This window comes from Neolamprologus brichardi, chromosome 23 (assembly GCF_056152115.1).
Source record: "Neolamprologus brichardi isolate AB-2024 chromosome 23, ASM5615211v1, whole genome shotgun sequence".
Taxonomy (NCBI): domain Eukaryota; kingdom Metazoa; phylum Chordata; class Actinopteri; order Cichliformes; family Cichlidae; genus Neolamprologus; species Neolamprologus brichardi.
Genome location: NC_142125.1, coordinates 23,509,283 through 23,532,733, shown reverse-complemented (window position 1 = coordinate 23,532,733; position 23,451 = coordinate 23,509,283). Strand labels below are relative to the sequence as shown.

Genomic DNA, 23,451 nt, shown 5'->3' with positions numbered 1-23,451 from the left:
TTCCAGCAAGATGGTGCACCACCACATTATGGGTGCCAGGTCCGAGCATTCCTAGATGAACAGTTTCCTTGAAAGTGGATTGGTCGTCATGGGCCAGTTGAATGGCCCCCAAGGTCTCCCGATCTGACCCCCTTAGACTTTTATCTTTGGGGTCATCTGAAGGCAATTGTCTATGGTGTGAAGATACGAGATGTGCAGCACCTGAAACTACGGATACTGGATGCCTGTGCTGGCATTTCTCCTGCGGTGTTGCTATCAGTATGTGAAGAGTGGGAGAAGAGGGTTGCATTGACAATCCAACACAATGGGCAGCACATTGAACACATTTTACAAGTGGTCAAAAACTTGTAAATAATTCATGAAAGAATAAAGCTACGCTGAAACCAAGCACACCATTGTTTTTCTTGTGACATTACCAATAAGTTTGATGTGTCATATGGCCCTCTTCCTATTAAAAAAACAAAAGTTGTATCCAAGATGGCCAACTTCTAAATGGCCACCATGGTCACCACCCATCTTGAGGAGTTTGCCCCCTCACATATACTAATGTGCCATAAACAGGACTTTAATATCACCAACCATTCCCATGTTATTACGGTGTATCCATATAAATGGCCCACCCTGTAGTAGGTTGCTAAGCATTGTCTTGGTGAGATATGTAAGGCCTTCTCTAAAAAAGACATTGACTGGACGGGAACATATGTTTATACCTTTCAGCATTGATGGTGCCTTTCCAGATGTGCAAACTGCTCCAAAATTTCCTGCTTTTGTTTTTGTTTTGTTTGCTTTGGGTTTTTTGCAGATTGGTGAACCTCTGCCTATCTTTACTTCTGAGAAACTCTGCCTCTCTAAGATGCTCTTTTTATACCCAATCATGTTACTGACAACTTTCCAATTAATATCCTTGGGCAAGATACTAACCCCAAGTTGCTCTCCGATGCATCCATTGGTGTGTGAATGTTGGATAAGAAGCATTTGCGCATAGAAAAAAGTGCTTGTATGAATGGGCTAATGAGGCAAGTGAGTGCTTTGAGTGCTCAGTGGAGTAAAAGGCACTATATAAGAACCAGTTTATAGAAAATCATCTGTTAGAGTTAATCTTCCTCACAGGTCTCCTGATTATAATCACCTTTATAAACTTTAGGTGTAGTTCAGTGTCAGTCAGTCAGAAATGAAGAAATAGGCCTCAGAGCTCAGAGGGGTAAATTCTTTGTCAGATGTCTTGTTCACAGGTGTGAATGCTTTGTTTTATTTTGCTTGAATCGATAAAAAGATCATTTTATGTCCAACAGAGATTAACGTCACCTTTCTAACATTTTGGACCTTTTTTCTCAAACGAAGATGAGACATTGAGAAAAAACATTCAGCCGGCAGTTAATCAGCATTGAATGGTTTGCTGAGATGCCCATCTACAGTGCAGTTTTCTGCCATCATACTGTGACACTGTGATACTGTTTTCCCCAACCATCATTATTTGAACTGGGTTGTTTTGATGTTGTTTTCTATGGTTGTTTGTTTTCTTGAGTTGCTTCCAGATGTGAGAGCAAATGATTTCTTGTGGAACAGATCAAAACTCACATGAATGCATTTCGTCCTCACCCACCAGGGAAACCACAGATAGCTGTGTGGTTTCTAGTGTGTTCTTTGGAAATTAGCTGATCAGAAAGGGGCTTTGGTTCTGATGGCTGCGCTCCTGTACAGATGCCAAGATGGAGCCGGAACTGTATGTGGCCTCGGAGGAGAGATACTATGTGATGTAGGGTAGAAAGCCAGACGGCGACTTTACACAGCATGTACTCTGTTTAATTAATGTGAGCTAAGGGGAGAAGTTTGCCAGAGAAACAAGGAGTTTCCCTGGAGAAACGTGCTACTGTGAGTGTGACAGGCTTTTCTGCTGAAACTGAATCATGCAGGAGAGCGTATGGCAGAGTCTGTTTCTATGACTCCGTGGGTTAAAACGCTTTCCAGGGGCACAGCTTCTAAATCAGTTCAGCTGCAGAAAATCTCCTTAAAATCTATGAGTGCTTTCTGTCTGTAAATGAGACACGGAGCTTCTTTTTCTTAAATCTGTAAAAAAGCTTAGCTGAGTTACAGCTGGGGCAGGGATCAAATTTAAAAAAAATGCTTTATAACCAACATATTTGGGTGATGTGAGAGGAAAATTGGAAAGCCTCCACATTTCCTGGGTTCTAGCTAATCCATAAAATCTCACCTGTCAGGCAGGTTCGGGTGCACCCCTTTGAACACCTCTTTGTGCGTGTCTTCCTTTTACTGTATTTACTTCCTTCACATCAGCTTTCAAGATCATTTGCAGATATTTCTTATCACTGTTGTGCTGATGATATTCTGTTTTATATCACTTTTTAAACCTCAGTGTGTTAATCAAGTTTTAATTGTACTGAATTGTTTGAATTTTATAAAATCTTGGATGTATAATATATAGAATAAAATAGAGATCTTTATTGCAAGCTTGGTCCACCCAAGTCCTTAGAAGTCGGAGTTCACCCTCCTTTTATTTTAACCCATCCACCAGGGATACATTTCGACATCCTATTATATCCAAATCTGAGATGGAGATTGTTTTTCATGCTCGTCCTTGACCACTGGAACTCACCAAACCTCCTCGGAGTGTCACTAGCTTTGGTTCCTCATCAGATCAAATGTTCCCGTGTCACATCTCTGCTGATCTCACTGCGCTGGCTCCCCATTAAATTTAGAATTAAACTCAAATTTCTGGTGTTATGTGCCTGGCGAAATATATATTAGTAAACTTTTGCAACGATATGTCACCAGCATCTTCTGATCAGCGGTTATTTACCATTCCCAGATCTTACCTAAAAGCTGAAGAAGGTGACAGAGCCTTTGTATTTTGTGGCCCCCACTCTCTCAAACCCTCTGCCCTCCAGTCTACGATCTGTGAGCTCTGTGAACTCAAAAAGCAGCTGAAGTCCCATCTTTTTAAAATAGTGTTTGGGTAAAATTTCATTCCACATTTATTTTTGTTGTTGTTAATTTTCTTTTGATCCAAAACACCTTGGGATATCTTAAAGGGTGCTATTAAATAAATTTACTTACTTACTTCCTGCTTTTTGGGCATCATTTATAGAATTCCAGTGACCTACTAATCCAGGTCTTGTATTTCCTCAGTTTGTCATGGAATAAAGAGGGAACAAGCCTTACTTGGCCATGAAGCTTTTACAAGTTGCTATGTCACTAGTTGCTATGCTTGCCATCAAAGATTGTTCATCCACCTGTTTTCCAAATAAGTGTCCTGCAGTTTTTCCACACTTGACTCTAGTTTAGCCTTCTGTCATATCACCTTATTCATCTGTCTGTTTTGTGCAGTGCTTTCGATTTGGTTTGCATTTGTAATTAAGCTGCTGAGGTTTTGGTGTCCCGCATTTGGCTCCACCCTTCTGATTCCAGGCAGGAGATGCTGCTGAACGTGCCATGGGTGGGGCTCAACTCTCACTGCTTAACCTACAAGGAGCACAAGTTTTTTAAGCCATATGAAGCAGCAGTAGTACAAATAAAAAAGGAGATGAAAAATAAAAGTCAGAATCGATCTATCTTTTTTCCCCTCTTTGGTTTATTGTGCCACCGATGAAGTCCACAGAGATGATGCGTCAGTGAAAGGGAGAGAGCGATGGCTGAGCCTCAGAGCGAGCTAGAAAGTGATCGCGATGAAACAGAGAACTAAGAAATTTCTGCTTCTAATAAAAAAAAGAAACAGATTGGCCGTGAGCGAGCAGAATAAAATAGATGGAGGCGAGATATTACCTAGTCCCTGTTTCTATAAACAGAAACACAAGTAAGACATTTTTCTAAAGTCACCTGTGTAAAAACAGCGATCACTGTATCAGAAGAGTCAGCTGAATACTATTCATTACAGGAAAAACACAAATAGTGCTGTGGCTCTACCCATCAGGATTTGTGCTGTCTGTAGTGTTAGCTGTCTTTTGTTTATTGCCTGTTTTACTATAAATGGCTGTTTTCTTGCTTGTTTTCTATTAGGTTTACCTCTGGGGCTACCCACCATCACCTGAGAGGAATTACTTTCATTTTGTCTCATTTCCCTCCTGTTTTTCAGTCTATGCTGTATAGACCATCCTCCTTTTTACTCTTATCAAGATAATTGTTGAAGCTCCTCTTGTTTATTTGGATTTATCATTTTTATCTTATTTATTCCAGTATTTCTATTTATGCTTTCCTTTTGGCCTTTAATTTCAGCCCAATAAAAGGCTTGTTTTTTGTTCAAGTTTGTCTTCATTTCTGCCTTCTCCACACCTAATGTTTTAGGCACACGTGACATAAACTTTGTGGATATTTTCATGGATATTTCACCTCACTTTAGTTTTATTTAAACAGTACCAGCTCACAGCAAGAGTCATCTCAAAATGCTTTGTACTTTGGAGTAAAGAACCTACACAGACAAAACCCCAACAATCAGACGATCCCATACGAGCAACAGTTGGCGACAGTGGGGAGAAAGAACTCTTATATACTGCATTCCCATGTATGTTTGCACATGTTTCAATAAAATGCAGTACCTATTTCCTGTTTTCCTAACAAATAAATGAGGGGTGGCTCAAGACTTTTCCAGAGCACAGTAAGACACAAGAAAATCTACTGTAAAAACACGTTTTAAGATTGTATGTAGTATTAACTAAGGCAATGGTGATTATGATTTTTGCCGTAACCAAGAGGTTTTAGTGCCGTGTTTCTTCCTACCGCAGCTTTAAGTGGATGGAGGCTTTTGCAGTGTTGAGTGTCTCTAACCTTCACTGTAATTATTAACTTGTTGGCTACTTAGCATCTAGAGCGTTACCAGCAATTCACCAGCAAAGTCAATCCAGACTTTGTAGTACTACAAATTTTCAGTTTGGTAGGATTATTTTATGGTTAACTCATTGTCTGTGTATTCAGCTAATGATAATAGAGCATGTCTTTTTAAAAAAAGAATAGTATTACCTGTGTATTTGAAACAAAACCTCAACAAGCAAAAATAATGTTGTGTAATAAGCATCAACAAATCATTTGTAAAAAAATAAAAAGGATTTTCTGATGCACGAAAGCTAAAAACATCCCCTCTTTTAAAAAGTTTGACTTACTTTGAAAGTTCATTTATTTATCTTTAATACTTCCATATCAATGATGGCAATCAGCCACCCATTCTGAATGATTAATTCATAGTTTAATTTATTCTCTTGTTCTGGTTTCTCCTCTGTGTGGATTTCTTATTCTTCTCTCATTTTAAGCTGATTTGATTTTTGATTTTTTTGTTGTTGTTGTTGTTTTTACTAAACTTAATTCTGATCTGCTTCGAGAGCCTCACATGAAACTGAACAAACTGGTCAGGGTGGAGATTTTTCACAGTGCACCCATCACTCTGCTCATTACAGACTTAATTACACTGAAATTCCTTCTAATTAGCCAGCAACGTCGCATTTCAGAGGCACTGATTGAGTAACTGAAATCTTCATGAAACAGTCGAAAGGTGGTTATGGATGGATGAATGGGTGTGTGGATGGGTGTGTGGGTGGTGGAGAAAGGACAAAGCAGAGATTAGTCATCAGTGTGGAGTTTGGTCAGAGGGGTGACGAACAGATGGATGGACGGATGGAGATCTCTCCGCTCTATGTTTAGCCCTGTATCAGATTTCTGCTTTAATGGAGATTCCCTCTGTGATATCTGCAGCAGAGGCGGCTTGTTTGTGTCGTCATGTAGTCAATACTCAGGCGGACTTTTTATAGATTAAAGGTGAAGCAGAAGAAAAGCTGTGGGATTTAAGAAAATAGCAAAATAACACTGATATTTACCTAAAGGGTCCTTTTGCACAGTTTCATTGTCGCTTTCCTGCTGTGTGATACTGACATCCTCCTTATAGATGTTTTTTTTTGTGTTTCCTCCGGCATTGGCCTCAAGTCGTAGCAAAAACAGAAATACCACAGTGGGCAGTCGTCTTCTCTCATAGATGCAAAAACACCCCCACCAGGAAACACCAGAAGCTTAAAGCACAAAAAAAGAAAAGAAGTAGTTCAACAACACCAGAAAAGCTTGATGTTATTTGATGCTGTTATCTGTAGAAATATATATGGTGTGGGCTCACAAAGTGGCTTGCAGATGTTCATATGTATGTGCAGCTTTGGTTGTTTGCCATTTATTGGAACGATGCATTAAAAGCAGCAGTAGCCGGTGTGACTGGGCCTCCTACTGCATGCATGTCTAAGGAGGCTGAGATCTGCACACATAACTCCCAAAGATTTTTATTGATTTCAAAACTTATTTGCTATTTTTTTATATTAATCACAGTTTACAATATAAACATAGCACTGTAAAAAATTAACCTCAAAACTGAGACTTTTATCTCAGCAGTAAAATGTTTGATGAAGCCATAGATCAAGGGAGAAGTTTGCCCATTTTCTTACAGGCGTTTTCTTTAATCACACCAGATGAGTCGCCCCCTGCTGGACATTAGGAAGAATGTAGCTTTAAGGCTGTGGCTTAAGCCATTTGTATTTACAACTCAATGCAGTCTACTGCTGCTGACAAAATAGGAGTTAAAAATGAAGGTTAAATGTTTAATTTTTGAGCACTGAACAAGAAAACAAAAAGCCTATATGAAAGAAGCCATTGCAGAAGCTTTGCCGCTAATCCACCCGACCTCTAATGACAATTAGGTCACAAACTTTTTGGGCTGATGGAAAATAACTCTGCTATTCTTATCTGAACCGACCCACGTGCCATACCCTGTTCTAAGGCTTTGTGTTTATCAGAGCTGCTGCAAACGTCTGTGGGATTTTGAATGGTGTTTCTGACATTGGAAGTTTCATTTTGTCACTCGAGAGCTGAGAAAGCTATTAAAGTCTGAATTTTTGTTTGTCCTGACAGCTCAGACGGTGGAAGCTAAGTTGGTGGGCACGCAGGCAGTACGCTGCATGACAATGTGCATTTTCTCAAGTTATAAATGGGTACTATATAGAGGATTATATAAATCCTTAATGAATATCCAACTCAAACACATAAATAAACAGAGCAGAGCGAGTAGCTTCACGTCTGCAGCTGTTTACTGCCTCGCAACAGATTAAGCCCAGGAAAAGGTCAACTGTAACGTACACACATGCACTCAGATCCATCCGGACTCTTAGCAACACAATATTGATGTCCAACACAATGTAGCTCTCTGTCCCTGGGGGTTTCCCTGCCTCATTTCTGGCTCTGTTTGAGTCCTGCAATTAAAAAGAAAAAAAGAGTTTTACAGAAACGCAAATGAGTTCATGTTTGTCTTTTTGCTTGTAGTGTGACAAACTGGAACTGATAACCCTATTTAAGGGTTCTTAAAGTCTTGAAACAGCCATCAAAGGTTAGGAAAACGTGAAGAACTGACAGAAATAGTCAGTTTTATAGGCTGGTTGTCTTTGAATTCTTATGTATCTTCTAAATTTGTGTCTGCAGGTTGCTTGTTTGAGAAGAAGCTGTGTCCCAGAGATCAGCTGTGCAATGATGGTGAGTATCAGCTCTTTAATCCAAGTTCATACAACACCTTAGACCCGTTAGATCAGTTACTGTTCAATTCAATTCTTTTTATTTATATAGCGCCAAATCACAACAGCAGTTGCCTCAAGGTGCTTTATATTATAAGGTAAAGACCTTAAAATAAAATAGAGGAAAAACCCAACAATCAGACGACCCCTTGTGAGAACATTAATTACCTCGATTACCAGTCTTAGATTCAGTGCTCTTGTTTCATGTGGATCCTGCTCACAGTGTCAGACTATGGGAGGTTTTTCTTTGAATTCATATAAATGGAGTTTCATAGGTTTTGCAGCTCTTTGGTTCAAAAGGGTTTATCACAAAAGTCTGGACGATGTAGAGTTGGTGCAAAATTTCACTGCAATATCTCATCATCTTCAAGCTGGGCTGGAAAATGCAGAAGTACCAAAAAACTGCAGGTCCTCTAACAGCCACTTGAGGCCACCACCTAAAGTGAGTCAACCCCCATAGACCCCCATGTTAAATTGTCCAACTTTACAGAAAACAGGTTTGGATACATTCTTCCTTCATAGCAACATTGCACTGGGTGATTTTTTTTAAATATTACTTATAATTCTCCACTTTGAATTTTATTAAGGCTTAAAGTTGCGGGCTCTTTGATTGACAGGTGAGTGTTGACACAGGCGGCTGTAGCTTCTCGCTGTCTGCTTACTGATACAGACGGTCCAAAATCTCTGTGCTCCAGTTTTGGTGAGTGAAATGGTAGAATTTTATTGATCTTGTATTTAGAGCAATGCTGAGGCACGGCCACTGGTAGATCCAGAAGAACACACTGGAGACATTATATATACATACTGTCTTGTGTGGAAGTGGCAAGAGTTCCTGGGGAGCGTGGAACACCTGCTCACCTTCAGATAAGATAATGGATGAATATGTCGCACCAATTAGCTGTTATCTGTGTCCAAGCATTGTATCAATATAGTTTATGAATCCAGCTCACTAACCAAGTTAATTAGCCTTCACTGATAACTTAGCACTCCATGCTCTCTGGTGGCCAGAACACTAACTTTGACTCTTTGAGAAACCAACAGGTGATGAAATCTTTTACTTATATCAGGTCATTGTATCCACTTAATGATTTTCCAGTTGTTATCCCATAAATCAAAACTGTGCAACATTATGAAGAAGTAACAAACTCGTTCTCTTATACGTAAAATATTGATTTCAGGTCAAAGCTGCTGTTCTGCAGTTTGAGATTCATATTTACGGTGTTGTGTTTTCACTTTCAGCACTTTCACTTTATCTTCATGTAGAGTATTATTGTACTTCCACTTTCAACATGAATACTGTGAATACTAAATAAGTTCCTTTACTTTAAACTCAGAAACTACAAATTTAAAACTACAAACCCAGTCTTGTTTTAGTTAAAAATGAAGCTAGACTGTTTCAGCTTGTGGGTCTTAATGTTTTCATCGTTTCAAAGATTTTAAATTCTTAATACATAACTTGACCCATGAAGGCTGCTGTTATTTTGCATTGCATTCTGGGTCGCTGATGTAAACTGGTGGCATTTCAAAGCTACGATCACAGAGCTGCTATTTCTCAGAGACGCGAGTTTACATGCATCCATGAACATAATCAGTGATCCATGGTCACCTACATGGTATTGAAAGTCGAACTTTAGGTCATCAGATACAATCCCATTAAAGGAACATTTTGGATACTATAAATACTGCTACTAATAAAAAGAATAAAAAGAATACTTAGAGTATTAAATTGTTAATAAACAATCAGAATATTCCCTAAAGTACATCATTAATTTTTGTAATGAAACTCAGATAAAAGGCATGTTTACCAGGACAAACCATCGTGGCAGTGGCCAGTCTATATTTATTTATTTATTTTCATAATTCTTTTTAATTCTTCTGCTTGGGTTACCTGACCCTTTAAACATCCAGTTTTTTCCACGAGTTAAATTAGAGCTCAAACTTCCTTCTCAGTAGGGAGCTTATATTTACGGTAACCTGAATGCAGCTTAATGGGAAGAGTAAATTGAGTGAAAGTGACTGATCCCAGCAGGCTCCCGTTACCGCGGTATGCTTCAGGAAGCTCTGGCACGTCCCCTGTCCATCACGCAGCCTGGAGCCCATCAGATGTCTAGCCTTTGACGGCTCTGCTTATAATCGCTCGCTGGGTTTCCTGTTTCCTCCCTGCCTTTTCAAACATTTTGAGGTTGTCATTACGAGAGCAGGCGCACGGGCGTGCACCTGAAAGGGGCGCCTGCATTATTGATGGCATGTTACCCCTTCCTCCCCGAGGATGTTTTGTTCCTTGTTTTTACCTTGAGGTGGAACATGCCGTGCCAAACTTTTGATGAATCCAAGAACAAGGTTTTGTGAGAACACACAGCTCGTTTTCTCAGCCTGGCACATCTGAACTGAATATTCACGTGAACTGAAATAATTTCAAGACCTTTGGGGAAAAAAAGAACAAATCCGATGGATTTAAACATGTTTAAAGTTATTCTAGACTGCTTAATGATTTTCATTTTTTACGTCCTTCAACAGCTGCAGTTCGGAATAATGATTACGAATCAATTTACTACCAAACTTCATTCAAAAATCCTCTCATTCTGTGTGTCTGACCATTTGTAGTCTTACAACATTAAGATTCATCAAAAATGTAGGAGTCTTCAAAAAAACCACCCATTTTGAAGGTCCTTTTTTCTGAAGATGTAATTATTTCAGCCTGTGTCATCATGTATAAGAGGAAAACACCCAGACTGCATTTTAAAAACAGCCCATTTTATGTGCTTAAGCATCTGTAAACACACATTTCCAGACTTCATGAAGATGCACAAAATTATTTCTGAATACATCAAAAGTGACTCATCCCAGCGGTTTCATTGTGGTGCTTTTTCTTGTGAAGATGCATAAAATAGTTAAAAATGAACAAAATAACCCATTTGGTGTGTCTTTATTAAACACCTACAGTTTGTGTTCACCATCTGGAGGGTTTGAATAAAACAGGTTTAGCTCCATTCTGAGGTAAAAGGATTGCAGAAGGCATCTGTAATCTGTGCAGAAATTGCCAGACTGAATTTTGCACACTGTGTGCTTTTCATCACATATCCATGCCTCAAAACAAATCTTCACCCAAACTGTGCTCAGGATATTTTCTCATGCATAAAAATGATCATTTCTGTGTCCGTAGACGTGCAGTATATAGAGTGTACAAAAAGACATCTTTAAAAGCTTTAATCATTTCTAATCTGGGTTGAAATGCTTGAATAACTCACTCACACACACACACGTTCTCTAGATTTCATTCATGAAAAGGTCGTTTTGAGTTTTTCTTATGAGGTCAGATAAAAATATTTCACAGTAAAGTAATAAAGTGATGCAGACTAAAAACTAAAAATAGGGTTGAATGTCGTCAGTGCAATAGCATTAGCACACCCTGGGTTGTTTAATTGTCCTTAACAAAGTCCCGGTCCTGGGTTTGAATCCACTGTCGGTCTGCCTGGGTTCTTCGTGTGTACCTGAAAAGAAAGGTTTGTTAGGTTAACTGGTGATTCTGAACTGGCGATCTGTCCGGAGTGGCCGCTGCCTTTCAGACACTTGTCCTGGATTGCATAAGCGAGAGTGGATGGATGGAAAAAGACACACTGTGTGCAACCTCTGCTGTGTGTAAATAAAGCAAGCTGCAGTCTCACCAAAAACAATTGAAGCTTTTTTCATTTGCTGTCTGAGTTTTCACAGCAACTCCAAGCCAGTATAATCTTAACTAGTTCTGGTTAAGTGGCTGCATAAATGAGGATGGCTGTTTCATGAAGGGCGACCGACATCAAATCAAAGTCAAATCAAACATGCAGATTGTCAAGAATGAGATTTCCATACCGGGTCATCAGTCAGGACACGGGATAATAATGACCGCTTTCAGTGCTGTGCTGGTGGAAACTGTGCTACTGTTGGCTAAGAACTAAGGAAGAGGCGAAGGGGAAGGTACGTTAGGAGGTAGCGAGAGAGAAGGAAAGGAAAGAGTGTTGAGATGACAGTAGGGACTCTGAATGTAGAGACTGCTGGTAAAGGAAGAGACCTAGAGCAGGCCCAAGGACAGGCTGGATTAATTCAATCCATTTTAATTTTATTTATATGGCACCAAATCACAACAACAGTCACCTCAAGTCACTTTATATAGTGATGTAAACACCCTACAATAACCCAGACAAACAAATTCCCCCCTTTGCGCAAGCACTTGGCGACAGTCGGAAGGAAAACTCCCTTTTAACAGGAAGAAACCTATAAGGAGAACCAGGCTCAGGGAGGGACGGTCATCTGCTCCAACCGTACTGCAACTGGTTGGGGGTGAGGAAGGGGAGACAGGATGGAAGCCAGAGATGAATAATTACATCTCCTGGCTGGACTGGGAAAGCCTCTGTTCTGATTAGGCTGCTGCCCCCACAACCTGGATAAGTGGGAGAAAAAGGATGGACGGAAAAGCTTGAATGCAGATCTGTGTCCTTAAACATCTGCAATATGTTTTCAGTCTCTGTAGTGATGAAATCAAAGAAAAGTGTTTCAAGAGTCTAAAAATAGACAGAGTGCTTTAAAGCTTTGATCATGTTTGTTTAAAAGCTTCAATGGGAGAGAACATTTCACTGCACTTAAACATCTGTAGTTGTGCATTTTGAGTTTACTAAATGTGATTCAGGACTGTGTAAGACAAAGACATCTTTTGTAGCTTTAAATATTTGTAACTTGTGTTACACTTCTTATCTTGTAACATCTGTAATCTTAAAAAAAAACCCTTCACCCACGTAACTGCCTGCACCTCTGCAGATGTCACCGTTCAATTTGAGCAGCTGATGGATGTTTGTGAGTGTTGTGCTGGAGGATGAGTGTAAAAATTATTTTTCTATGAGCTGCGTCAGTTGGGCAATAAGATTTACAGGAAGTGAGGGAAGCGACGTCAAGATGGAGAAAGAGATGAAGATAAACAGAGTAATGCAAGAGGAAAAGAGTAAACGAGGTCTCCCTACGTCAGACGGCTCTCAGCCAATCGCAGGTCGATTGGCTGAGAGCCGTCTCTATGACAACAGTGACATCACTTGCCTGACGACCGTGTGTCTCCCTTGTGTGTGTGTGTGTGTGAGATGGAGACAGAGGTGATGACTCACCACAGCCCACACTCACACACAAAACCACCACCACAGTGAGTGTGTGTGTATGAAGCCAAGTGTGTGTTTGTGTGTACACGTGTGTGTGCATGTGCTGTGTTCGTGTTTACATGCATTACATACAGCATGTGTAGTGTACATTATTGATGAGCACTCGTACAGTACGCTCCTGCTGCTGTCCTGGTAAACTCAGAGCAGTTGCTTGTTTTTGTTCTTCTCTTTCTTCTTCTACAAGGAAAGAAAACAGCATTTAAACTGCAAAGTACGGTGGCCCTGAGGGCTCAAAACAAACCCAGCTGAGAAAAACACAAGCTAAGAAATCTGAAGTGAGAAAACTGCAAAATGCTGAAGCATTGAAAGAATGTTTAACCCAATGTAGCTTCTGGGTGTGAAAGGACAAGCAATGCTGAAGTACCTTAAACCTACATTCTTTTTAATGGTCAGCAGGTCAGTCCTCTGGTCCATGGGTACCAAACTGGACTATGTGACGGGAAGGTGCCCACAAAATTTCACCTTTATATTAGTCACCATGGTAGCGGTTTTTAGGGCTAGAAGTGAACATATTTGGGCAAAACAGCCAACATTGGCTCTCACACTAATCCATGCTGTAAAGCTACTTTTGGCTGTTCCTTTATAAGAGAGTTTTCCCTTCCCATTGTCACCAAGTGCTTGCTCATAGGGGGGCAACTGATTACTGGGTTTACATCTGTGTCATTGTAGGGTCTTTGCCTTACAAGCCAAAGAACATTGAGGAGACTGTTGTTCTGATTTGGTGGTATATAAATAAAGCTGAATTGAATTAATTTATTGAGTCTATGGGGATTGACTGACTTTTGGAGCCATGCTGACGCGGACATTACAGAACTGCTGGTTTCATTTTTCATGGGTTCTTCCATTGCCCTGCCTCTTCAGTAAGTTCAGTTTAGTAGATCTTTACTGACAGACAAACAAACCACCTTATGGCTCCTGCTTTAAAAATGCACATACATTTTTATGGTGTGTTGATGTGTGGAGTTTTGTGGTTGCTGTCATGTTTGGCAACAGCAGAATTTCTTTCTGTGCAGATGGTTTGTTTGGACAGTGCCAGGCTCCTCATCAGGAACCCGTCCAGTATCAGGTGTCTGTACCCGTCCTGCACAAACTGCAGGAAGTCCTCAAAGACCTGATGGTTCAAGGTGAGTCTGTGAATACAGCGGCACACTTTTAATTCAGCTCATGTGCACTAAAACAGAGAGGGGAATATGGTTTCCTCTTTTATGTCTTCGTGATCATTGCATGTGTAACAATTTTTTGGCTCAGTATTAATTTTTTTATTTCTTATAATTTAGCTATATTTTGGGTATTTGCAAATATCCACGTCTACATTTATAACAGCCAATAAATGGTCATTTTGTTCACCATAGGGCACGCTGCAAATACCCCGTTAACATCGCAGAGTCTCGCATAAATAAGTAAATAAATAACTATGCATAACAAATGTTAGGGAACTCTGTTTATGTGTTTGAAAGAAGGAAAATATCTGTTTTTAGCAATCACCACATATCAGTATTAGCATTGGTCTAAAAATAACCAGAACCATCGGTTCTGGTTATTTTTGTCTTAAAGTCATCACTTTTTGTCATTAAGTGGTCTTTTTTTCTTTTTGTAGTCCTTTTTTGTCCATTTCATGTAGCTTTGCCATTTTTAAAGTCATTTGGGGCTTTTTTTGTGCTAATTTTGCCCTTCCTCATCTTGTCACTCTTTATATTTACAGATTGTTTTTCTGGTGGTTTAGTATCTTTTGTGGTCATGTTGTAGTCATTTTTTGTCATTTTTACACATTTTTTCTTTATCTGTATTAATTTGGCATCTGCAAGTGGATGTTTGATCTTTTTGTCATCATTTTTGCCTTTTGCCTTCATTTTGTATTATGCTGTGATTATCCTTTGGTTCTTTTTAGTAATTCTGCATCTTCTAGTCACCTTTTGGACATTTTGTGTCATAACTTTTTGTTCTTTAATGGTTTCATTTTGTTCTTTTAGCAATTTTTGCTCCCTCATTGCAGTTGTTTTTTTCTTTGTGCTGTCACTCTTGGTGATATTTCTACATGTGGCTGCACAGGTCTTAACTGGAAGGACGACATGACCCAGGCAATCATCAGCCGAGAGCTGAGCCAAGTTCCCACCGTTGAAACCCACTCTAAACTTAGTGAGAAGTCACCCAAACTGTAAGAAGAACTTTACTATCATTAAAAATGGGAGGGTAGCATCTTAGACAAGACTGACCTGTTTTATTTCTTAGGTCCTCCAGGTTGCTGGGCCCCAGTCCACAGAGGGATCAGGGTCCTGAAGATCAAGCTGACCCCAAGATGATGCAGCAGTATGTGGACTACATGGTCCTCAACCCCTCCCGGTCTTCTGTCCACATGCAGACACCCCTGCTGGACCCATACACCTACCACAAGGTGGGAGGAATGTTCAGACAAACACTTCAAAATAGTTTACTGAAACCCTGCTGCAATATTTTATTATGCAGGGAGAAATCCCCGATGTGCCAGACAAGTTTAAACTAGAACATCTCTGAACGCAATACATTGTTATTCTACTTTTGTGTTTCTCTGCCCCCTAGTGGCCAAAGCAGCACATGTCTGTTGTGTGTGTGTGTGTTGTTGCAGCAGCAGTACGGCTACCAGGAGGAGGAGGAGCGCTCCCTCAACTCTCTGGATGATAACCGGGCCCTCCCGTTCCATCCCTCCTCCTATCGCTCCAGATCTCGAGGAAGTCCTCTGGACCGAGACCGGCAGCTCCTCCAGGATCTAGTGTCCTTTTACCTCACTTCCCCTTCCTCCTCTTCTTCTTCCTCTTCCTCACCTGTTCAGTCTCTTCCCCGCCACAGAGGAGCAGTAGCAGCAGCAGCAGCTGGCCTCCCATCCTCACTGTCCTCCTCATCTTCTTCCTCCTTTTTCCCGGAGCTGGACTTCCCTCTGGACTATGGTGAGGACTACGTTTCCCAGGTTGCACAGCAGGAGCCAGCAGAGAAGAAGGCACAGGATGAGTACGATGCCCTGTCAGAACTGGATGGTGAGCGAGAAAAGAAGACAAGTCACTATTTCTTTTGTCCATCGTGTTTATTTTTTGTGTATTCCTTTTTTAAATATCGTGTGTGTCTTTCTGCTCACTTTTTACTCTTTTTTTTCCTTTTTCAGGGAAATGTTTGTAAATTTTTACAATTTTTTTTCATTTCTCATCCATTCATTGGGCTATCCATACTCCTGTTCCATCCCTCCAACTCTTTATCCAGTTCAGAGCCTGTCTCAGTTGTTATTGGGCGAGAGGCAGGATACATCCTGCACAGATCACGTGGCTGTCTCGGGGCTATCCATTATCTAACTTACATTTATTATAATGTAACCAAAGAAGGGCAAAACTTTGCTCTTGTGAAATGTACCAGAGGAAAAAACTGATAGTTCACCAAATTAAAAAAATCCACAGTAGTAAAGCTGTGTTGAAGGCTGTTATCCGTAGATGGCCTTGTCCTTCAGTGGTTAAAGTGCTCTGTGCTGTATTCGTAGAGCGTTCACTGCAGAGGCTGGCTCTGCTGCTCGATCACTACGGTCTCGACATGAAGGACTTGTCCCCCGAACAGAAAGAAGATCTGCCCGCTGCTCTGAAGCAGCTGCAGCTGGAGAGCTCCTACGCCCAAAAGGAATCCAAAGGTCGATCTTTTCACTTCACTAACATCACAAACGTCACTGCCTTCTTTAAAGCTGCAGACAGGCAACAACAGCAATTTTTCATTATTTGATATGCTGATCTTTGAAGGATACATTTGAAATTTGTACCTCCAATAAAGTAAAGATCCTATCAGATAAACAAACCTGTCCACCATTTGCATTTAAAGGGCTGGAAAAAAAAGTCTCTTCAGCATGTTTTATTTTTGTTTATTCTTCAGATAAATACGGGAACAATGCTGCTACAGGAAAGAAGGTAAACACGTTGCTTCCCACCATAAACAATGTGATGGTTTATCTGTTTATTAAAAAAAAACATAAACATATCAGTCGTAGGTGTGCAGAATACAGCAAAAACACAGTCATGTGCATTTTGCCTGTCAGTGCTTCACAGTCTCTGGTTGTCACATCAGAGCTAATCTCTTCTTGTTTAAGGGGTCAAAATGTTGCCTGCATTTAGAGAAAAAATAATCTAAGGCAATAATTTCAAGCTAAATTAATTGGTTTATAAATCTCATAAATCAACAAGTAAATAAGCAAAAATACTCCTTCATTATCTATTTCCAATCAAATGCGTTCATTTATCTTCATCTATCAGGTCTCAGAGGGCTCAATGGCCTATAAAATGTCACCTCAGGAGGTTCCACCCTCCAACGCCAAGCCTCCGACACCAGAGGGAGTCCAGAAAGAGGCAACACCCACCACAACAGTCAATCAGGACAAACTGGGGAAGAAGGATCCAGCAGGTCAGGTGGACGAATTTGGCTACATCGTCACCAATCAGAGGTATGCTTCCTGAGTGTCTGGCCAATCAGGACGCCTGAAGGTGTGAGTGGACAGACATCTCGTTATGTGTTGCTTTCATGTTTGTGGTGAAAGGAGTCCACATGCTGCTCACTAATGTGGACGCAGCAGGAAAACGAATGCTGAAGGATAAACACTGAAAAATGGAAGAAAGGATAGAGAAACGGGTGTTGAAATAAAAGGAAGGAACTAAAGGAAAGAAGACTGGAAAGAAATAATGAAAGATAACTGAACAAATGAATAAAGAAAGAAACAGTAGAACAGAAAAGAAATGAAAAGAAGAAGTGGAAAGGAATGAAAGAAGGAGCGAAATGAAGAAACTGGAGTGATGAAATTTAGAAAAGGAAGAAAAGAAACAAGAATAAAGGGAAAAAGGAAAGAAAGGAAAATGACCAAAGAAAGCAAAGAAGGAAATGAATAAAAGATATCTGTCCATCCATCTGCCTTTCATCCATTCACCACCAGTCTTGCAATCCATCAGTCTGTCTTTCCACCCATCCGTCTGCTTATCCATTTCAGGCTTGCAGTGGTGCTTCAGCCAGTCCTAGTCGTTAGGGCCAGAGGCAGGATACATCCTGGACAAATAACAGGGCTGTCCATCCATTAGTCTAAAATTTCTTGTAATGTGACCAAAGAAGGTTATTATTTGCTCCTGTGAAATGTAGCAGACAGTTCACAAAAACCATAATATAATATATAACAAAGTTGTGTTGAAGGCTATTATCTGTGACCTTGTCCTTAACCCTTTAAAGCCGGTCGGAGCGGGCACGCTCGGTTTTGCGTAACTATTTTTAAATCCCGGGTGTTGTGCCAAAAACTGATTTCCGGTATTTGCCAAAAAGTGATTGCTCGTATTTAAACTGCTATAAGTAACTTGTTGGGCTATAATGTGTGAAACATATGTCAGATGCATCCCTCATGGATGACACAAAGTCATACTGAGCCACAAACAACATTCGTGTAACAAGGTAGAAGGCACAATCAGTTTTTGGCAGCGACTTTTATATAATCTTTATTTATGCAGTTAAAAAATGTCATTAACATTAAATATGTCTTTTGTAAGAGTAAGCTGGCCAAGAGGACAGCAGAAATGGCTCAAATATTACAATAGTTCTGTAAAAATATTTAAAGTGGGGATAAAGGACTGGATTGGTTATAATGTAAGTACAATAACACAGAGTTGTAAAGATACTTGAAAAAACAGATAATTTTTTAATTCTATATATAACCCCTTTGTAAACGCTGTTCACCAAAGTCTATTTACCAACATACGTAAAGATATTACACATAAAAAATACACAGAAACATTAGAAATCACTTTTTGGCACAACACCTGTAGCACTGCAACCACATAAGCTAGCGCAATAATTCTTTTTGCATATGAAACCGGAGGAGTTGTACTTACATCTTATGCCATCAGCTTGTCCTAGGTCCCGGTTTCCTTCCACATATAAATTGGCAAAAACTGCATAAAAAGCACTTGCAGCAACAAAAACATAATATTCCAGAAACACGCTTTGCCGATCTGATCAGCTGTTTGTAACACTTCCTACGTCCATCAGCGCGAACTATCGCATGTCCGCCATGTCCTGCCCGAAACCGGAAGTGACGTCATTTTGCGGGAATGTAGTTTTTTACCATCAGGGCCTCATGAGCCTATACTGGTGTTTTTAAAAGTTATGTTTGACTTTATGACTTTCTGTGTCGTTTCTGGGATGCTTAGAACTCAAATTGAACTGCTGGAAATAGTTTATTTTGATGCATATGCTACTGTTTTTGCAAATTTGCATCATAATATTTATTTTCGTTTTTCCTGCAGCATATACAAATTGGTGTATTTCAAAAATAAAACTATGAAGACACTCAAAATAAATTTCCTGTGGTGGGAAACTATTTTGTGCAACTTTTTTGTATTTACAGTTTTGAGGGATAAGCCTCTTAAATTTCTCTAACTAGAAATATATGTTAAAAAAACAAAAACAATTTTAAATATTTTTGTAGTTTATTGCACTTTTTTGCAATTTATGTAATTACTATGCACTTAATGCAGACATATTATTACAATTTGGGCTATAATGGTTGTATTGATGTATATCAACTTGAAATGCTCCCAAAAATGGCTCCACAGCATGTAAAAATATAATATAAACTCTGGCGGACTTGGTTCTATGGTAGGTCTTAAAGGGTTAAGTGGTTAAACTGCTCTGTGCTGTGAGAAAGAAGCAAAGAAGGAACTGATGACTAAAAGAAGAAAAGGCAGGAAGGAAACACTTGTACATACAAGGAGGGAAATAAAGGAAATGAAAAAATCAAGGAAGGAAATAAATAAACACAGAGCAGTGTGAAAATGGAAGGATGTAAAAGAACTGACAGAAGGAAAATGGAAGAAAAGAAAGAAACAGAGATATTAAAAAATGGAAAAAGGAAAACGAGGAAAGAGGGGAATGTATGTCATCAGAAATTAAACCAAAAGGATTAACAGAGAAAACTGTGTTGAATAAACAACAAGGAAAAAAACTATAGGAAAGAAGAATAGAAAGAAGTAAGGAAGGCTGAATAAAATAAGTAAAGAAGTAAAAAGTAAGGAGGTAAGAAATTAAAAAGAATGAAGAAAGGAAAGAAACTGAGATATTGAAATTAAAAGAAGGAAAGACACCTAAAGACAGGAAGGAAGGAGGGAGCAAACGAAGGAGTACAGGAAGAAAGTAAAAGCGCTGACCCTGAGCTCAGATCAGGAAATCAGAAGCAGAAGCTGATAAAGTGACTGTCAGATGGACTCAGATTCAGAGGTCAAAGGTCTTCTTTAAATCTTTGAACACTGCTGTGTGTATGTGTGAGAGAGTGTCTGTTCATGTGTGTGTTTAAATGTGTGTGTTTTGTCAGCCCCCTCAGTCTGAACGACGGGGTGCGACTGCTGGAGCTGCTGTCGGAGAGGATTGGCCTCTCCACCAACTCCTTCATCAGAATCAGGTAGGAGCGAGGACGTCGCTGCTCCTCAACCCGCACAAAAAATAAGAACGAAAAATCTGAAAGAAAAGGCGACGTGCTTTCTGGCTTCAGCCTCTGGATCCTCGCTCTTTGGTTCATGAGGTTCCCCAGACCTGGTGAAGCTGGACGGCGAGCTGCACTGACTTTCTGCTCGTGGAAGTGATTCTTTGACCTGCTTCTCCTCCTGCTCCTCCTTCTTCCTGACCCTGCAGAAAGCTCCGGCCTGCAGAAATCTCCTTCTTATCCAAGCGGATATCTTTATTAACATCGGCATAAACTCCATGTCTTCACAAGATTTAATAAAACAATAGCAGTTACAGTTTATTCAGGACATTTCAATGAACAACAGAAAAAAACCCATTCAATTAAAGAAGTAATAAATGCAATCAAAAATTAATATGCACAAAAATACGCCGCTGTACCTCACATACAGGAGAACTGTAAGTAATTTTAATGAAATTGAAAGCAAAATACTGAGTTCATCCCAAAGAAACATCTCAAAGAGTCGTTATTATATTAAAATCGTTTCCATTTATCTGGATAAAGTAAATATTAGAGCAGGTTGCTGCTCTAGAATGAGTAAACATTCATTTTTACTTAAATTAAATTAAACATGAAAATATTGAGGACGCTGTTGCAGATTTTCGCTTCTTAGAAGAAAATGAGACTCGTTTAGAGAAGAACTGACCTGAGGAGATTTCTGCAAAGTGTCTGTAAAAAGTAAAAGTGCTCTTTGTTCTCCTGTTGCACAAACTATTAAAAACATGTTACTGATTCTTATTAATAGGCATTATATTAGGTAACTTATGTTCAGCTGGTGTTTTAATTCAGTGTAAAACTCACCTGCTGTTCGTTCTCTGCCTCTCTGCAGTGTGGTCGGACCTGCAATCACCTTCAGGATCAGACCCAACGCCAAGAACCTGACAGCCGCCGACGTGGCCGACAAAGCTGGTACGCCACCTGTTCACTTTTTAGAGCGCTGCCCGCTGCGGCGCTTCAGTTATTTCAGTGCTGTGGATTCAATCAAAGCAGTCACAGAGGAGAGGACCAGGAAAGAAGGAAGGGGGGGAGGGGCAAAGAAGAAAGGAAGAAGGAAGGGAAGGAAGAAAAGATAAGAAAGAAGAAATGTTGGAAGCAAGGAGGAAGGGAAAAAGAACAAAAAAGGAAGAACAAAATGGAAGGACAGAAGGAATAAGGGATGAAATTAAAGAACTAAGTAAGGTAGGATGAAAGGAAGAAAGAAACTGAGGAAGGGAGGGATGTAGGAAAGATGGATGGTAGGAAGGAAGAAAGAAGGACAGAAAAGGTGAAGGAACAAAAAACAAAGTGAGTAAGGAAAGACAAACGAAGGAAAAAATAAAAGCAGAAGTGAAGGAAAAGAAAAGAAACTGAAGGAAGGAAGCGATGAGAAATATGAAAAGGAAGGATGAAGGAATGAAGAAAGGATGAATTGAACTAAGTAATGATGGATGATAAGGAAGGGAACTGAGGAAGAAAAGGGTGAGAAGAATGGAAGTGAGGAAGGAAGGAGGAAGGAAGAAAGAAAGGGAAAAAAATTAAGAATGAAGGACAAAGGAAAGGAAAAAGAAGAAAGGTAAAAGAAAAGAAGATCAGACAGGAAAGGGAACAAAAGAACAAAGGAAGGAATCAAAGGCAAAGGAAAGAATTAAGACAGGCTTGAAGAAAAATAAAGATATGAAGGAAGAAATGTAAGAAAAAATAAGGTAGAAAGAAAAACAATTAAAAGAGAAAGGAAGGATGGTAAGGAAGAATAAACTAATTGAAAAAGAAAAAAATAGCAAAGGAAGAAAAATAGGAAGGTAGGAACTGTATAGTGTGTTCAGGACAGTGAAACAAAGAAGGACTGACAGAGGAAAGAATGCAAGAAAACATATGAAAAGGTTTTAAATGTAAAGAAACTAAGATGAGCTGATGAGGGAGCATCTTTAAACTTTGGTTTATTGTTGATTGGTTGGTTGAATCAGTTGCAGAGAAGAACTTCCTGGAGTCTGAGACGGGCTTGAAGGTGCTGCAGAGTGGTGTTGGAGAGGTGAGTGCATTTACACATTTATCTACGTTCATCTTAAAATCAGTTCTCTAGGTATTCACTGTTGCTGATACGAGTGGTCAGAGGCTAACAAAAGGAAGCTGATTTAGGCTTTTTTCTGCCCACTTGTTACAGAAGAATAATGGGAAGTCTTTGCCCTTGGCGACCAGAGTCCAGCCCCGCTCCCGCTGGGTGTTTGCAATGCTGGTGGCCATGGCCTGCATCGGCGGCATCCTGGTGGCGGCCATGACCATCACCTGCCTGCGTCACCATGCACACCGACTGGCGGCAAAGAAGCTGGGTCTGGGACCAGAAGGAGGCAGCTTCAGCCACCAGGAGTACCAGGTGAGGGCGTACCTCAGGATACAGCAGGTGTACAGAAATTAAATTTCAATGAATGTTACTGCATTGGCACCATGTGGTTGAAATTTTAATTAACTGATAGTTGAAAGTAATAGTGCTAGCAGATGGACGTTGAATTATTTGGATAAATGGCCAAGATGGAAAGAATAATGGTCAATAACAAAAGGTTATAACCAGTATAGGCAATAAAAATTCCTAATTCTAAAATAGTCCGCTAAAGTCAATAAAATGGAAATATGATGTAGATGTGAGAGGCGAATGTCCAGGTTCTGCTTTTTATTCCCAATGTATGAACTGACTTTAATGTAACTTCAAAAATGAGGCTTTCCCCGACTCTCTCAGCTGCCTCCAATCACCTGACTGATTTCTGAAGGTCTCTGGACCACTTTTATTCCAAAAATCCGAAACCAAAAGGATTTATGCTCCCAAAGGCCTTACCTCAGTTCCTTTCTTTCGATTCTGGTGTCAGCATTTGTTAGTATGACGAACACTGGCTATCATTAGCTTAGAAATGGAGTCCACTTATCATTAACGTTACCAAAAGATTGGTTCCTATCAGGGACCGAGAAGCCAAGAACACACAGGCACAGGTGTAATCTTCAAAAAATGGGTTTTATTATACCCCAAAAAAGACAAAACTATTACAAAAATTCAAATTGACATAAACAAACTATTTTAAGAACCAAGTGGGCCCTTAAAAGAGGTCAGCTTAGCAGCCAGGTAACTCAAGAAGAACAGAAAATAATGAATATAGCATATACCCATTTTACCATAACAAACAATGCAAAACAGATTCTATGCCATCATTTGGACTATAGCTGCTGTCATGTATTACAAGCAAACTCAAAATTTTGAATTGGTTAACTT

General features: G+C 39.8%; 1 protein-coding gene across 4 annotated transcripts in view; it reads left to right on the top strand.

Annotated features, from left to right (window-relative positions):
• Window positions 1–23,451, top strand: part of ptprnb (protein tyrosine phosphatase receptor type Nb) — a 45,325-nt gene that overhangs the window by 8,790 nt on the left and 13,084 nt on the right. Inside the window, exons 2-13 of one of the 4 annotated variants that reach the window (XM_087836068.1) lie at window positions 7,456–7,506; window positions 13,738–13,848; window positions 14,774–14,879; window positions 14,954–15,116; window positions 15,327–15,732; window positions 16,224–16,367; window positions 16,604–16,638; window positions 16,981–17,168; window positions 20,070–20,156; window positions 21,046–21,125; window positions 22,160–22,224; window positions 22,357–22,566. In XM_087836068.1, the coding sequence (XP_087692194.1) occupies window positions 7,456–7,506; window positions 13,738–13,848; window positions 14,774–14,879; window positions 14,954–15,116; window positions 15,327–15,732; window positions 16,224–16,367; window positions 16,604–16,638; window positions 16,981–17,168; window positions 20,070–20,156; window positions 21,046–21,125; window positions 22,160–22,224; window positions 22,357–22,566 (1,646 nt within the window). Of the gene's footprint in view, window positions 1–7,455; window positions 7,507–13,737; window positions 13,849–14,773; window positions 14,880–14,953; window positions 15,117–15,326; window positions 15,733–16,223; window positions 16,368–16,603; window positions 16,639–16,980; window positions 17,169–20,069; window positions 20,157–21,045; window positions 21,126–22,159; window positions 22,225–22,356; window positions 22,567–23,451 lie in introns of those variants that run through there. The other 3 variants (XM_087836071.1, XM_087836069.1, XM_087836070.1) reach the window with 3 other exon arrangements.